This window comes from Rana temporaria, chromosome 1 (assembly GCF_905171775.1).
Source record: "Rana temporaria chromosome 1, aRanTem1.1, whole genome shotgun sequence".
NCBI lineage: Eukaryota > Metazoa > Chordata > Amphibia > Anura > Ranidae > Rana > Rana temporaria.
The window spans coordinates 52620628-52637774 of record NC_053489.1 but is presented as its reverse complement, the minus strand read 5'-3'; the positions used below and the strand labels follow the sequence as shown (position 1 = coordinate 52637774).

Genomic DNA, 17147 nt, shown 5'->3' with positions numbered 1-17147 from the left:
GGTGGTAAGTGTTTAAACAGTAAATTCTGTTGAGAGAATGCCAATCTTCTCTTGGTGATCTATGTACATTGCATGGATTTTTATCAAACTTTTTGTAGCAGACTCCTACCCTTTTCTGCTCTGAAGAATTCACCATGTCCTTTGCAGACTGATTCTGAATTGGGAGTGTCTGGTTCACTATAATCACCAGGTACACTGATGAGAACGTGTCAGTGTCTGAATTCCCTTTAGAAGTATATAACCCTAGGAGTGACATTTCTGGGGATGTTATGTACAATGATGTATAGAACACCTTCAGGTAGCCATATTGCTTTTACAGAAAATTACAGCCCTGGGGCCCACAGATCTACAGTGCCTTAAAAAAATTCATACCCCTTGAAATTTTCCACATTTTAACATGTTGCAACCAAAAAGGTAAATGTATTTTATTGGGATTTTATGTGATAGATCAACACAAAGTGGCACATAATTGTGAAATGGAGGGAAAATGCTAAAGAGAATGACAAATGGGGAGGAGCATTTGTCATTCTCCACATCTTTCGATGATGCCAAGCTCAGCAGCCAATCGCTGGGCCTCAGAACTGTCACGTGGGGGCAAATAAAGTATATTACAGTGCCTTGAAAAAGTATTCATACCCCTTGAAATTTTCCATTTTGTCATGTTACAACCAAAAACGTAAATGTATTTTATGTGATAGACCAACACAAAGTGGCGTATAATTGTGATGTGGAAGGAAAATGATAAATGGTTTTCAATTTTTTTTACAAATAAATATGTGAAAAGTGTGCCGTACATTTGTATTCAGCCCCCTTTACTCTGATACCCCCAACTAAAATCTAATGGAACCAATTGCCTTTAGAAGTCACCTAAATAGTAAATAGGGTTTGCCTGTGTGTAATTTAGTTTCAGTATAAATACAGCTGTTCTGTGAAGCACTCAGAGGTGTGTTAGAGAATTTTCGTGAACAAACAGCATCATGAAGGCCAAGGAACACACCAGACAAGTCAGGGATTAAGTTGTAGAGAAGTTAAAAGTAGGGTCAGGTTATAAAAAAATATATATCCCAAGCTTTGAACATCTCCAAAAATGGAAAGAGTATGGCACAACTGCAAACCTAGCAAGACATGGCCGTCCACCTAAACTGACAGGCCGGGCAAGGAGAGCATTAATCAGAGAAGCAGCCAAGAGGCCCATGGTAACTCTGGAGGAGCTGCAGAGATCCACAGCTCAGGTGGGAGAATCTGTCCACAGGACAACTATTAGTTGTGCTCTCCACAAATCTGGCCTTTATGGAAGAGTGGCAAGAAAAAAGCCATTGTTGAAAGAAAACCAAAAGAAGTCCCATTTGCAGTTTGCGAGAAGCCATGTGGAAGAAGGTGCTCGGGTCAGGTGAGACCAAAATTGAACTTTTTGGCCTAAAAGCAAAACGCTATGTGTGACTGAAAACTAACACTACACATCACCCTGAACACACCACCCTCACCGTGAAACATGGTGGCGGCAGCATCATGTTGTGGGGATGCTTTTCTTCAGCAGGGACAGGGAAGCTGGTCAGAGGTGATGGAAAGATGGATGTAGCCAAATACAGGGCAATCTTAGAAGAAAACCTGTGAAGCCACGTACACACGACCGGGAATCCCGTCGGGGAGAAAAAAAAACATTGGTATTCCCAACGGGATTCCTGGCAGTCTTGAGTTGAAAAGCCGTGTATACACACGGCCACACAAAATCCTGCCATTCTTTTGAATGGCAAGAACGCGGTGACATCATCAACTACAACAAGCCAGTGTCTCATCACATTCAATGCCGTCGCCGCCACCTTGCTACACCCCACACTAACCTTGTATGCTACCACGCATGCGTCAAAGTGTTATCAAGCATGCACGGTTTTTCACCCATACAGACGACCAGTTTTCTCAGCAGGAAACACTCTGCTGGGAAACCCGATGAGAAAATTGAGAGCAGGGTTCTCTGTTTTCCCGTCGGGATTCCCATCTGTTTTCCTGATGGGAAAACTGCTAAGAAGCATACACATGGCCGGGATTCCTAGCCAAGAGCTCTCCTGGCAGTTTTCCTGCCGGGAAAAGTGGTCGTGTGTACGAGGCTGCAAAAGACTTGAGACTGGGGCGGAGGTTCATCTTCCAGCAGGACAACGACCCTAAACATACAGCCAGAGCTACAATGGAATGGTTTAGCTCAAAGCATATTCATGTGTTAGAAGGGCCCAGTCAAAGTCCAGACCTAAAGCCAAATAAGAAATCTGTGGCAAGACTTAAAAATTGCTGTTCAGACGCTCTCCATCCAATCTGACAGAACTTGAGCTATTTTGCAAAGAAGAATGGGCAAACCTGTTACTCTCTAGCTATGCAAAGCTGGTAGAGACATCCCCAAAAAGACTTGCAGCTGTAATTGCAGAGAAAGGAGGTTCTACAAAGTATTGACTCGGGGTGGGGGTGTGAATACAAATGCACACCACACATAAAATGTTGAAAAACATTTATCATTTTCCTTCCACTTTACAATTATGTGCCGCTTTGTGTTGATCTACGTTTACGTTACGTTTTTGGTTGTAGCATGACAAAATGTGGAAAATGTCAAAGGGTATGAATACTTTTTCAAGGCACTTTACATGCAATGCTTTTGCCCTCTGCTTGTCGTTTTTTTTTTTTTTTTGGGGCAAAGCTTCCAGAGTGCAGGTCCTCTTTTTCAATTTCATTGAACCTCTGTTCACACTAGATGTGGTGCAAATTCACAGTGAATTTTCAGAATCGAATCGCATGGATGTGAACACCCATGCGATACGATTCTGGTGTGTACAAAATAAATTGTTAATAAATTGCTTATTGTTTTCTTTTCAGGGATGGTAGGCTAAAAGCTGGTGATGAGCTTCTCATGATCAATGGCCAGTCACTAGTTGGGCTTTCTCATCAAGAAGCTGTTGGCATACTGCGGGCTACAAGTGGACTGGTACAGTTGGTGGTGGCCAGCAGGGTAAGTAGATGTTCACATCATTCATACGTCCAAATCATTTAACACGAGCTATCATAACCTGTCCAATAATTTCCCCTAAGGCGGGCCAGTGGGCACCTTTTACAACAGAAGACATGATATTGTGACACAATGGGGTTGTTTTACTAAAACTGGAGCATTCAATATCTGTTGCAGCTGTGCATGGTAGCCAATCAGCTTCTAACTTCAGCTTGTGGGTTGGTGTGGTGGCAGTAAACACACCTAGTCCAGTTGAAGAGAACAGAACTTGCATTGATGCAGAATCCGGTAATTCACAAACCCAGTGGGAAAGCACCCGACCAGGAACACTCACGGCATGTAACCGCAATGTGTAGCAGAGCTGATCACAGATGTGCCTAAAGCGTCTGTCTTGAGGGGTAGCATGCAGCCTGGCTTGTCCAAACCCAAATGGGGAGGCCTCCAGAAGGATGGTGTGTCCCTATCCTTTCCCTATTTGTCTGAAACCTCTTCATGCCGCTAATCGCTGTCCCTGTCAGAGGGGTGACCTATCCTATCCCTACACTAGCCACACAGGAAATGTGTGCCAAGCCTGGGAGCTAGGGCCTTAAATAGGCTCTACCTGTCCCAAGATGGCTGCTAGAGTCACATGGGGTGCCAGCATCTAATCTGATAGCTTCCCCAGTGACCCAGGAAACCACAGAGAAATCATTTTCCTATTTACTTCCTCTCCCCCTGTAATGCTGCTGCAGTTGAGCTGCACCTGTAATAGAGAAAGTAGACTGCACTTGCCTACAAGCTTGTTCAATTAAGCTTTGACAAAAAAAAACTGGGAGCTGATTGGTTTCTATGCAGAGCTGCACCAGATTTTGCACTCTCCAGTTTTAGTAAATCAACCCCAATCTGTCCAAGTAGGACACAGTAATTTGAAACCAACACCATTTTAAGCTTCACCTTAAATTTTTATTTTTACATCCGATACTTTTTTTATTGAGAATTTTTTGTTCAATTTACAACAAAACGAATACATACCCAGTAAACAACTAAAATTCCAATTCTAACAATTTCGTAGCAAAACACAATAATATAAAAGCAAATAGACTATGCAACTTCCAGATTATACATTCATTGTTACTTAAGACCTTGCATCTAAGCAATGGATTAATGATTACCCTTTTCATAATAACTTTGCAACAATACATGAGAAGTCATTATACATTAAGGCGGTTCTCCACCCTAAAGTGGAGTCCCGCTGATCGGAACCCTCCCCCCCTCCGGTGTCACATTTGACACCTTTCAGGGGGGAGGGGGGTGCAGATACCTGTCTAAAGACAGGTATTTGCACCCACTTCCGGCCACACGCTACGGGCGAAAGACGGGTTTTTCTGACTTCCCGTCTGTCGCCCGTTGTGTGCTGGGAACACTCGGCTCCCAGCACACAGCGTGTGAGCCAATCGGCGGGCGCAGCGCGACTCGCGCATGCGCCGTAGGGAACCGGGCAGTGAAGCCGCAGCGCTTCACTTCCTGGTTCCCTCAGCGTGGATGGCGGGGGGAGCAGCAGAGAGACGAGCGATCGCTTGTGCTCTGCTGCGATCAGCGCTGGACTCCAGGACAGGTAAGTGTCCTAATATTAAAAGTCAGCAGCTGCAGTATTTGTAGCTGCTGGCTTTTAATATTTTTTTTTAATGGCACATCCGCTTTAATGATAACTTCTTTAACCACTTGAGACCCACACTATAGACGAAAGACATCAACAGCGCGGCTCAAGTGCCGGGTGGACGTCCCTGGACGTCCTGCTATTTACATTCCCCACAGCGGGGAAAAACTGTGCCCGGCGTGTCACGTGATGCCGATGCGCGTGCCTGGCGGCCGCGATGTCCGCCAGGTACCCGCGATCGGCAGTGACAGAGCAAGGACGTGGAGCTCTGTGTGTAAACACAGAGCTCCACGTCCTGCCAGGGAGAGAGGAGACCGATGCTGTGTCCATTGTACATAGGGACACGGCATCGATCACCTCCCCCAGTCAGTCCCCTCGCCCCACAGTAAGAATCACTCAGAGAATAAATGTAACCCCTTCCTCGCCCCCTAGTGTTAACCCCTTCCCTGCCAGTCACATTTACACAGTAATCGGTGCATATTTATAACACTGTTCACTGTATAAATGTGAATGGTCCCAAAATAGTGTCAAAAGTGTCCGATACGTCTGCCGCAATATTGCAGGCCTGACAAAAATCGCAGATCGCCGACATTACTAGTAAAAAAAATCAAAAAAAATCATAAATCTATCTATTTTGTAGGCGCTATAACTTTTGCGCAAACTAATCAATATACGCTTATTACGATTTATTATTTATTTTTTCTTACCAAAAATATGTCGAATACTTATCAGTCTAAACTGAGGAAAAAATATATTTAAAAAAACAAATTGGGATATTATAACAAGTTAAAAAATATTGTGTTTTTTTTCAAAATTTTCTGTCTTTTTTTTTTTGATTAAAGCGCAAAAAATAAAAACCGCAGAGTTGATCAAATACCACCAAAAGAAAGCTCTATTTGTGGGAAAAAATGATAAAAATATAATTTGGGTACAGTGTTGATTGACCGCGCAATTGTCATTCAAAACGCGTCAACGCTGAAAGCTGAAAATTGGTCTGGGCAGGAAGGGGGTTTAAGTGCCCAGTAAGGAAGTGGTTAAGAGGTTGTAAACCTCGGAGGAATAAAAAAAAAAAAACCTGCAAGACAAAGGCATAATAAGCTAGTATGCATCGCATTATAAAATACTTGCCTCAGAACGATGCCCTGAGTTGACACTGAGTACATGGCTGATATCTTCCACCAAAGTTACTTCCGGGTTCTCGGCTCAGGTGCTTTGATTGGCCAGAGCCACGATGACATCACTCCCACCCAGGAGTTGCAGGTCATGTCACGGCCCGTTTCTTCAGTGCGCATATACTAAATATCTCCTAAACTGTGCAAGTTTAGGAAGATGTTCAGGGTACCTACAGGTAAGCCTTATTATAGGCTTACCTGTAGGTAAAATTGGTGTATCAGGGTTTACAACCATTTTAGCGGCTTATATGTATTTTTATCGCATAACTGGGATCTGTCACTCTGCTAACTTTCAGTCAACTACGGCCCGGATTCACAAAGCACTTACACCGACGTATAACAAGTTACGCCGACGTAAGTGCAAATGTGCGCCGTCGTATCTGTGCGCAAGACCCACAAACAGAGATGCGCCTAAAACCAGGCTACACCCCGCCGACGTATCTTGCTTACGCCGACGTAGAGTGGGTGCACATTTAGGCTGGGAGCATGGTGCCGCTCCCATTGATTAGTCATTCAAAAATGCAAATGAGGGAAATACAGCGATTCACGAACCTGCGTGTGCCCGACGCAGGCTACGAGTGGTGTGCGTAAGTTGTACGTCCTGCGTAAAGTTAAGCCCCATAAAGGAGGTGTAACCCAGCAGCAGACATGCAAATGTCTGCACCAGGGAACACAAGCCGGCGTATTTTACGTTGGAGGTGTGTCTGGCTGGGCGTAGGTTACAATCATGGCGTACGCAGTGATCCGGCGTATCTTAGGCAGTTGTTCCGACGTGGTTGTGAGCATATGCAGGGGGATGCGTCCACGGCGCATGCGCAGTTCATTAAACGTACTTGTCTGGCACTCGGACCATCATTTGCATGGGGTCACGCTTTGTTTGCATGGGTCAAGCCCACTTCCGCCTGCGCCTTCGAAACCTACGCCACGCCGACGCAGCGTGGGGAGCACTGGCTTCCTGAATTCCATGCTTGCCTCTCTGCGCTGCATCGGCGTGGCATACATTGGTTTGCGCGTAATGTGCGCCCGCTCTCTGTGAATCTGGGCCAACATATTTACAGCAACAGATTGAAGTCTAACCATCGTGACCAAATCTTTTAAAATTTGGGGTATTTCCTATGTTTATATGTCGATTCTTCCCTTCTTAAATTACAGTTAATCGCTTCAAACCATTGAGTAATTGTTGGTGGGGAGTTTGAAACCCATTTCTGCAATATATGTTTTCGGGCTATATACATACAGTAGACCGCAGCCACATCACATGCATTTCAGATGGGAGAGTATTTTTAGATATAATCCCTAGCAGAGCTATTTTTGGGTTAGACTGACCGTGTGTAGAACATAGAGTATTTAAAATGTCAAATATATGCTCTCAATACCGATGTAGTGTTTAGGGCAACGCCACAACATATGTATAAGTGTGCCCGTTTTGGTAGTACATCTTGGACAGTTTGGTATAGCTGCTTTATGTCATTTTTGAGGAGTATAGTGAGACCTTTGAATGATAAATAACTGGGTCAAACGCTGTGAAGAGGATACAGGAAACTCTGGTCAAATTTTCCCAAAGCTTGTTCCCATTCCTCATCACTAATACTCTCCAAATCCATACGCCACCGCCCAAGACTATCACAACAGTTGTTGTTTATAGGGAAGAATATAAGTCACCAATAAGTCCCTGTTTGGAATTCCTTGTAGATACTGCCATAGTTTAAAATTGTAGAAGGATTATATTTTAATAGGAAGGTCGCTGCCTGACTCTGCAGAGCATACCGCAACTGCAAGTACATAGTTAGTCAGGTTGAAAAAAGACACAAGTCCATCCAGTTCAACCACAAAAAAAACAAAAAAAAAACAAATAAAAAACATAGTACAATCCCATACATCCAACTCCATACCCACAGTTGATTCAGAGGAAGGCAAAAAAAAAAAAACAGCAGAGCATGATCCAATTTGCTACTGAAAGAATAATTTATTAGTTAAATTGTATTTTTCTGCCAGTTTATTTAAGTGGTTGTAGAGCTTCATTATCAAAAAGCTGATGGACAATGCCAGCCTTTTTCCATGAGTGGAAGTTTGTAAGTTTAGCCAACCCTGGTAATCGTAGATTATTCCATATGGGCATATATTGGGTGGTATATCCCTCATGAAAAGTAAGTTGTTGGACAGTAGTCCAAACTTTATGAATGAAGTGAAATGTAGGGAAGCACCGTTTTACTATAAATAATGGACTGCATCGGTGGATCCGCTGAAAGTTCAGAGTATAATTTGTTGTATAGGGTCCTCTAAGTCTATAACATTCCAACCATAGAAATGTTGGAGTTGTGATGCCAAATAGTATAATCTAGCATTAGGGACAGCTAGACCACCTCTGCCCTTGGGTAGCTGCAAGACTCCCAATCTGATCAGGGGGTGTTTATACCTCCCAGATAAGATCTCTAAAGCAGTCTACCTGTCAAAAATATTTATGAGGCAACCATACTGGAGAATTATATAAGAAATACAATTGTGACATCCAAACCAACTTTATCAGATTGGCTCTACCAACTGCTGTTAGAGGCAGCTTACTCCATAGCTTCTTTAGCCTTCCCTTTTGTGGACATGCCACCTTGAATTTTTAAAGAGCGTCCACCAGCATCCTGCGTTGGGGCCGATACAGCAGACTGCAGAGGCCCCCTGCTCGCCCTTTCTTCTTGTCATGTCTCTCTCTCCCTCTGGAAATATTCTTTTCACATGAAGATAAGTTGTGCTATATTAAAAACAAAAATTCACAGTCACTTTTTAACTGGTCCACAGACCTGTCTAGAGGCACTGCACCTCCAATACTATCAAGCAGCCAGACGACCCTGCTCTGTGCTCTTTCAGATTTCCACAAACTCCACTGAGCCCTGCCTCTTCACTGCCGACCTGTAGTGGGTGTCTCTGTAGTGAGCTGCGAGCCTCATCAATGTTTCCCGATGCTCTCCACGACGCTCTTGAGTATCCCCAGCTCCAGCCTATCCCTCACCAATCGGCGCCGACCCGCCGGATCCCCACCAACATGTTCACAAGAATGGAAGAGCAAGGCACCAGCGAGCACTCAGAAACATAGGGACCGGCCGGTTGGAGGGACTCCACATACAGACCAGACAGCAGCCCACAAGCAGCAGAGGGGGACTGGAGGCAACGGGAGAAGACCGGAGACAGCAATGCCACTGCACATGGGCCAGCAGTGCCATCCACGACCACGCACGCCAACACAGGACTGCACACCAAAAATCCAGGAGGCCAAGGAAAAAGAGGTAATAAGTGTCTGCAATGGATTTTACAAGCCCGGACACACCAGGCACAAATTCCAGGGAATTAATTGACAGGATGGAAGATCCAGAGCATGCCCAACACACGTCTGTTCACATCAGAGGCTTCCCCCTGAATTGACCATGCTTGGACAAGTCACTATCGCCTTTGAGATCCTTTACATCATTCAGGGTTGTCTCTTATATATTGGGGCTGCTAGGAGGTACATCATAATGCAGTTGTCCCATCAGATGACAACAACCATTTCAATGCTAAACTATTAGTTCATTTGAAACAAACAAAATTTTGTGATGACCGCTAAAAAAAAATTTTTCAAGCGCATTATACAGCCACAAATTTGTGAAAACTTGACCATAATACCTACACTGTATGGTTAAAATTAAGTAAATGCCCCTTTAATTAAATGGGTTCAGGCCTTCCCAGTCAAGAGTATATCTTTAATGTACAAAGACATGTTGGATAATTGTGTGCTTACCACCTTATGCTAACCATCCAGCATGCCTGTGCCCCTGTGTACAAAGCCAGCTCCATAAAGACATTGTTGGATGAGTTTGGTGTGCAGGAATTCAGTGGCCTGCACAGAGCCCTGACCTCAAACCTACTGAACACCTTCGGGATGAATTGGAACGCCATTTGCAAGACTGATGTAGTTAAAAATTAGCATCTGCCCTCACAATCTCTCTCTCTTGTATGAATGGGCACATATTCCAGCAGACACACTGCAAAATCTCGTGAAAGCATGCCCAGAAGTGTGCAGGGAACTCCATATTTATGACCATGATTTTGGAATGCAGTGTCCAACGCATATGAAGGTGGTGAACAGGTATTCCCAAATTTTTGATCTTCTAGTGTATATCGAAAACAAAATCTTTGTTTTTTTTTTATGGAATTTAAGATGTTTTGAATCTCTTAGGTTGCATTGTTATGGTTATCTGCCTTGCTGATAGGGACCTCACCTTTTCCATCTACTTTGGTGACCACTGTTTCTATTCTTATTCAGTCTGTCGTGATGTGCACCTTTTTTCCTTTATTTGTTTTTAACTTATTGGAGCAAGCTGGGCTGTGTTCTTCGGTCCTTAAGACATGTCACTCAGTTTGGTGTTTACAGAATCAAGTATTAAGATAGAAATAATTTGTGGTGTCTTAACAACTTCTTTTAATAGCTTGTTTCCTCTTTATCGCATTTAGAGCAATTAGGAAATGGGTAGATTGTGTTGGACGGGGACAACATTCTTGCCATTAGTTATTTGACAGGTTTAACTAGAAGGTGTGGTAATAACTTAATAGTTCTATAATTCATTTTCTGTATAACAATTGAAGCTATTTGGATGTCGGCTAACTGACACAGTAAGGTCAAATCTCACTCTCACAAGTACAATTATAGGATAACCTGGTGAATTAATTTTATCTCCATCACACCCATTGTTGTGTGGGTTGGAATGGCCTCTCCCTTTGCTGTGCATTAATATAGATTTTAGTTTTTTTGGGTTAATCAAGTTACTCCCTACTAGGTTTCCCTGTGATGTGTTGGTGTGGATTCATTTGACTCAGACTGAAGTGTTTTAACGTGAACCCGTGAGCTGCCTTACTTTCTGGCCCCAGGTTTATTGAGTAAGCTGCTTTAGAAATCCTCAGTTTAGCTTCCAATCTGGGCCCTTTTTAATACAAATGTTGACCAATGCTTCCAAGATTTTTCCTTGGCCTGCCTCCTCCAGCCCCTGTGCCTTCCCTATTGGCCATTGAGGCACCCTCAAATTTGGTGGCCATTAGAGTGTTGAATGGCTACCACCCCTGGGATTGACCATGAAAATTGTGGTTGATTTTTTTACATAATATAGAGCAGTGGTCGTCAACCCCCGGGCCGCGGCCCACTACCGGGCCGCGGCGCCTCTACAGCCGGGCTGCAGCGGGCAGCGTGACATTTTAAGACGGCAGGTTAGAGCCCGGTGGATCTGACAGGCGGGCTGCGGGCGGATGAGAGAAGCGCGCTGCGAGCAGAGATGACATCTCTCCGCCCCCACCTAACGTCACTGCTCTTCCTCTACAGCGTGCGAAATGTCGTAGGTGCGGCGGGGAGCAGAGAGATGACATCATCTCTCTCCGCCCGCCTAGCATCAGCGCTCCAACGCCCTCACTCACAGCATGTTGAATGTCGGAGGTGCGGTGAGGAGCAGAGAGGTTACATCTCTCACTGCCCGCCCTGCATCTCCGTTCTCCCGCCCTCACTCAAAGACCACTGAACCAGTGCCACAAATGCAGTGACAATCCACACCTGGTGGCACTGGCAAGTGGCATTCCTTATCTGGTGGCACTGGCAGGTGATGTGGCAAGTGGCATTCCTTATCAGGTGGCAGGCAGTGGACGTGGCAAGTGGCATTCCTCATCTGGTGGCACAGGCAGGTGACGTGGCATTCCTCATTTGGCACTGGCAGGTGACGTGGCAAGTGACATTTCTCATCTGGTGGCAGGCGACGTGTAAAGTGACAAGCTGCATCTGGTGGCAGGCAACATGGCAAGTGACACGCTCATGGCTCCCACTGATTCTGCATTATGGTGAGTTGAACTATTTCATTTATATTACAATGTACTATAAGAAATAATGCGCTTCAATCATTCTGACACCATACCAACCATGGTGCTGTGATGATTGAAGCGCCAACAGCAGAACACCAGCTATTCCCCCGATAAATTGCCCGCGAGAAATCGCTTACCCCCCCGCATATGCGTATATCCCCCCCCTCGCCGGGCCTTGGCACAATTTTTTTCCATGCAGCCGGTCCCCGGTGCCAAAAAGGTTGGGGACCACTGATATAGAGGACTTGGGTTTTCAGAATACCAAGGCACCTTGAAGATTTACGGAGGTGTATACCTATTTTAAGAAGCCTACTCTATTGGATTTGGGGCCTACAGATTCGCTTAAAGGGACATTTGTTTTTTGACATTGACTTTGGTCTTTTTACCCTGAAGTATGCTTTCCAAAGGTGTTGATCGCATGGGTACCTTGCAGCCCTTACTGGTTCCTCGGACACAGTGGTGATGTGAGGTCAGAGGAAGGCACTGGTGAGAGCTGTGGGTGACCCAGGAGATCGTCACTCCCAGAAGTTTCCGTTTTTTAGCAGACTTTGGGCGATTAAACCTGTCAATAGGGGAAGAAACTTGTGAACTTTGGGGGATGAAAACTCACAAACGGAGTATTATTCTGCAGCATGGGCCCCAGGAAATGGACATGTGCAATTCGTTTTGATACAAATTGAAATTCAGATTAAAAATGTATATTATTCAGTTGTATCTGAATCTTCAAATTGCAATCTGAAATAAATTATAATGAAAACAACAAATTCATTTGTATTGATTTGTTTCATTTAGATAACGGGATACAATAGTTTGGGCCCTTTGCAATATTAAAATCACAAATGTCGCTAGGAAATCATTTCTATATGACTTTGGCTACGACTTCAGAAGGTTTTCACACTCTGTATTGTTATGATTGGCCAAAGTCGCACTGAACCCACAAGCAAGTCAAATGCAAAGTTGCACAATGTTGGGGTTGCAGCAGCATGAACCGAGCCTTAATGTTTGAAACGTCCGAAAAAACATGACAAACGAATCGGAATCTTCCAAAATAATTCCGAAAATACAAATCGATGTGGAACAATAGATATACAAAACAAATCTGAAATAAATATATATATAAATTTCAATTTTTTTCGTTGTGCACACCTCTACCAGGAACATTTTTATTTATTACAGGTACTTCTATAGAGCCATCAATTTACACAGCACTTTACATATTTATTACACATTCACATCATTCCCTGCCCTAAAGGAACTTACACTAAAGGGGTCCCTAACTGACATATATATATATACTAGAGCAAAGTTTGCTGTCTGGGGGACCTAGCCAGCACCCCTTCTATATACTCCCATGTTAAACATAAGTCTAGGCATAAGTCTAGGCATGGGCACAGTGAGGCACGCACATGGACAAAGTGAGGCATGCAGATGGACACCCTAGGCTTATACTTGAGTCAATACGTTTTCCCATTTTTTTGTGGTAAAATTAGGTGCCTCGGCTTATATTCGGGTCGGCTCCAGCATTGCTCCTGTCTTTTCTTGCTGGAGGCTGCCATTTTGCTGAAGCCCAGAATCCCTGAACAGCAGTAAATCTTTAGTCATCAGATCGGCCTCTACAAATTTGGCACAGTGCCCAGCGATAGAGAGCAATTCTGCATATGTGCAGAGAAGGGAGAGACGGTGTATTACTGGATTTTAAACCATATAGGCACTTATTTTGAATGTTTTACATAGCTTTACCTGCAAAAAGGATCGGCCTGAAGTGAGCTAGCAGGACTTCATTTTCTGACTAAAGTTCCACTTTAAAGCGGTAGTAAACTACAGTGTGTTTTTTTTTTCTGGAACCTGCAAGGTAAATCCATAATGTGCTAGTATGCATAGCATACTAGCAGCTTATGTGAGACTCGCCTAAGAACAAAGCCTTCCAGCAGTGAGCTGTCACTACTGACAAGACTTCCATCTTCACCCATCTTCCCTCCGGGTTCGCAGCTGTGTAAGTGGCTGGAGCTGCGATGACGTCACTCCTGCACATGGGTCTGGAAGCCGCCGCTTATGGCACAGGACTCTGAAGGAACTTCCCGGGCGGCCGTTCCTTTAGAGCACATGCGCCGGTGATGTAACCAGCAGCACATACAGTAAATATCTCCTACACGGGGCACGTTTAGGAGATATTTACAATACATCTAGGTAAGCCTTATTGTAGGCTTATGCCGCGTACACACGGACGTTTTTCGGCATTAATAAAAAACGTAATTTTTTCAGCATGTCCAAAAAACAAAGTTTTTTCCAACTTCATCATTAAAAACGATGTTGCCCACACACCATCCTTTAAAAAAAATGATGAACAAAGAGCAGTGACGTACAACACGTACGACGGCACTCTGAAGTTCTATTCGCCTTTGGGCTGCTTTTATCTGATTCCTTGTTGGTAAAAGACGATTTGCGCTTTTTTGTCTGTTACAGCGTGATGAATGTGCTTACTCCATTATGAATGGTAGTTTTACCTGAACGAGCGCTCCCATCTCGTAACTCGCTTCTGGGCATGCGTGGGTTTAAAACGTCGTTTTAGCCCACACACGATCATTTTTTACAACCCGAAAAACAACATTTTTCAGAAGCCGAAAAACGATGTGAAGTCCACACACGATGATTTTAAATGATGTTTTTAAAAACGTTGTGTTTTTTTTCATGCCGAAAAACGACCGTGTGTAAGCGGCATTAGATATAGGTACAAATTATGCATAGGAGTTTACTCCATATTTAAATATACAGTATGCATACAGTTTGCCTGATGGTGGTGCACTGATTTATTTGCCCAAAATTGCTGTTTTGTAAAGTAAAAGATTTCTAACAATTTGAAATTTGCCCAAAAAAAATGACATTGGTGTTGATTTTATTTTAAGGATGGAACAGAGGTGGATTTCTGCAAATACCCGTCCACGAGCCTGCCGGACCTCGTCAGTGCGTGCTCTGCCCAGGACAATCACACAGACAATAAGGAGAATGTGGAACCCGATGGAAAAGAGGAAAAGGGAGGAACCAGTCAATCCGAGTCGCTGGCTGTAAGTGTCTCTCTAGTTTCTCATAATTCCACTTCCACAAAATAAACATTGTTCAGTAAATTGTTTTAGACCTTCCTGTCTTGTGGGAAAGGACAGGGAAGAGGAAATAATACATGAAGTCATGTTTTACTAGGCACAGTAACATTTTCAGCATTATTATAGCAATTACACTTGTCAGCTTAGCAGCTGAGAAAATCCTGTTCCGATTACCGGTTTAAAAACGGAGGTGTCATTTTTTTTTTCTGCCATTGTCTTTAATGAGAAACGCACCTTGTTTTGGAATTTCTTTTTGAGTCTAAATAATGCAGTGATATAGTATGATTGTGAATTGGTTATTTATTACAGGTGCTTATATAGCACTTTACATCAGTCCCTATCCTAAAGGAGCTTACAATCTAAGGTCCCTTAGGCCCTTTTCACACTTGTGCGACTTGTCTGGCGACTGCAAAGTTGCATGACAAGTTGTTCGCCATGATAACCATTCAAGTTGCGTCGACTTCAATGTAGTCCCTGTACTACTTTGGTCCGACTTTTATGCGAACGGCACATGCGAACTAAATCGCATCTGGGTGCTTGTTGTTCCTGTCTCTCTTGATATCAAAAAAAATGAGTTTTGATCTTTCTTCTGAAGGTCAGATGGTTTTCCTCCAACCGAATGCTGGTTGGTAAATCATTCCATAGTCTGGGACCTTGGAGCGCAAATCTTCTTTCTCCTTTGGACTTGTATTTGGCTTTGGGTATCTGGAGCAGATTTTGGTTGGTGGATCGCAAAATGCGATTGGAGTTGTGAGCTTTTATCTTTTCGCATAGATATTGCGGGGCCTTCCCATGGATGCACTTATGTGTCAGACAGAGTGCTTTAAAAGCAATTCTGTCTTTTACTGGCAACCAGTGAAGGGATCTCAACGAGGGTGAGATTGATTCCCATGGTCTGGCAGCCGTATTTTGTACGACTTGCAGACGAGAGATTTGGTACTTTGGGAGTCCGAGGTAGAGGGCATTTGCATAGTCCAATCTGGAGTTTACAATTGTTCCCACCACGACTGCTATGTCCTCTTTAGGAATAAATGGAATCAGTCTGTGTAGTAGTCGCAGCAGATGGTGCGATCCGCTGACTACTGACCCTATTTGTGCGTCCATTGTCATGTGGGTGTCGAAGATGACCCCGAGACTTTTGACTTTGGAGCTAGGGGTGATGGATTTGGCCCAGAATGGGTGGGGGTGTCCAGGTTGTTGCTAGTTGATTCTTTCGGCTGGCGTGAAACAGCAGAAGTTCTGTTTTGGAACTATTGAGTTTAAGATAACTCTTAGTCATCCAGTTTTCTATCAGAGAGACATTTCTCTAGACTTAGATGATGATCCTTTTTGTTGCAGATGCGAAAATACAGTTGTGTGTCGTCTGCATATGAATGATAAAGTAGTTTTTGGCTACTGATGAAGGGGCCAACTTACATTCATACATATACATAATGGGCCAGTTTAGAAAGGAGCCACTTAACCTACCAGCATGTCTTAGGAGTGTGGAAGGCAACCAGAGTATTTTGAGAAAACCCTGCACAGGGAATACATGCAATCTCCGTGGAGGTAGTTCCATGGTTGGGATTTGAACCGACGACACCAGTGCTGCTATGCAGAAGTGCTAACCACTTAGCTACTGTGCTGCCCCAGCTACTGGTTATACCAGGAACTTGTTACCCCTGGAGTAATGTGACACTGCTCTGACGAAAAGTATCTTTTTATACACAGAGCAGGCAATGCACCAAAAATGCTCTCTAGTCTAAACATAACCTTTTACATTTATTTATTTTTATTGCAAGTTTTGAAGTTAACAGTACATAGCAGATGTATAGAGTATTTATTAGCGCACCCATCCCCACATTTACCATAGTACATAGCAGAGCCTATTGGGCATAGCCAGGCTCAATTGTATAGCAAAAAACGAACAGAAACAAAAGCACAATAAAAAACACAATGAAAACAACTTGGCTAAAATCAAGGCACTCTAAACTTTGTCAGGAACCTTCAAAACTTCATAACTATAAAGCAATGCTGTAGATTTGGCTACTCCAGTAGCCTGGCATTTGGCTATGGCAGGCTGGTCTGGAGGCTGCCAAGGGAAGTATATGCAGGCACTGCTAATTGGCAACACTTTATACCTAAAGCAGTCCTTTTTAAAGACTGTGTCTTTAACCACTTGCTTACTGGGCACATAAACCCCCTTCGTTCCCAGGCAAAATTTCAGCTTCCGGCACTGCGTCGCTTTAACTGACATTTGCGCGGTTGTGCGACGTGGCTCCCAAACAAAATGGACGTCTTTTTTTCCCCACAAATAGAGCTTTCTTTTGGTGGTATTTGATCACCTCTGCGGTTTTTATTTTTTGCGCTATAAACAAAAAAAGAGCGACAATTTAAAAAAAATATAT

At 43.7% G+C, this 17147-nt stretch overlaps 1 protein-coding gene across 2 annotated transcripts in view; it reads left to right on the top strand.

Annotated features, from left to right (window-relative positions):
* The window catches only part of PDZD2 (PDZ domain containing 2), a 416595-nt gene that overhangs the window by 212814 nt on the left and 186634 nt on the right, over positions 1-17147 (top strand). For both annotated transcript variants that reach the window (XM_040337921.1, XM_040337929.1), the window contains exons 4-5: positions 2860-2992; positions 14566-14724. In XM_040337921.1, the coding sequence (XP_040193855.1) occupies positions 2860-2992; positions 14566-14724 (292 nt within the window). The remainder of the gene's footprint in view (positions 1-2859; positions 2993-14565; positions 14725-17147) is intronic.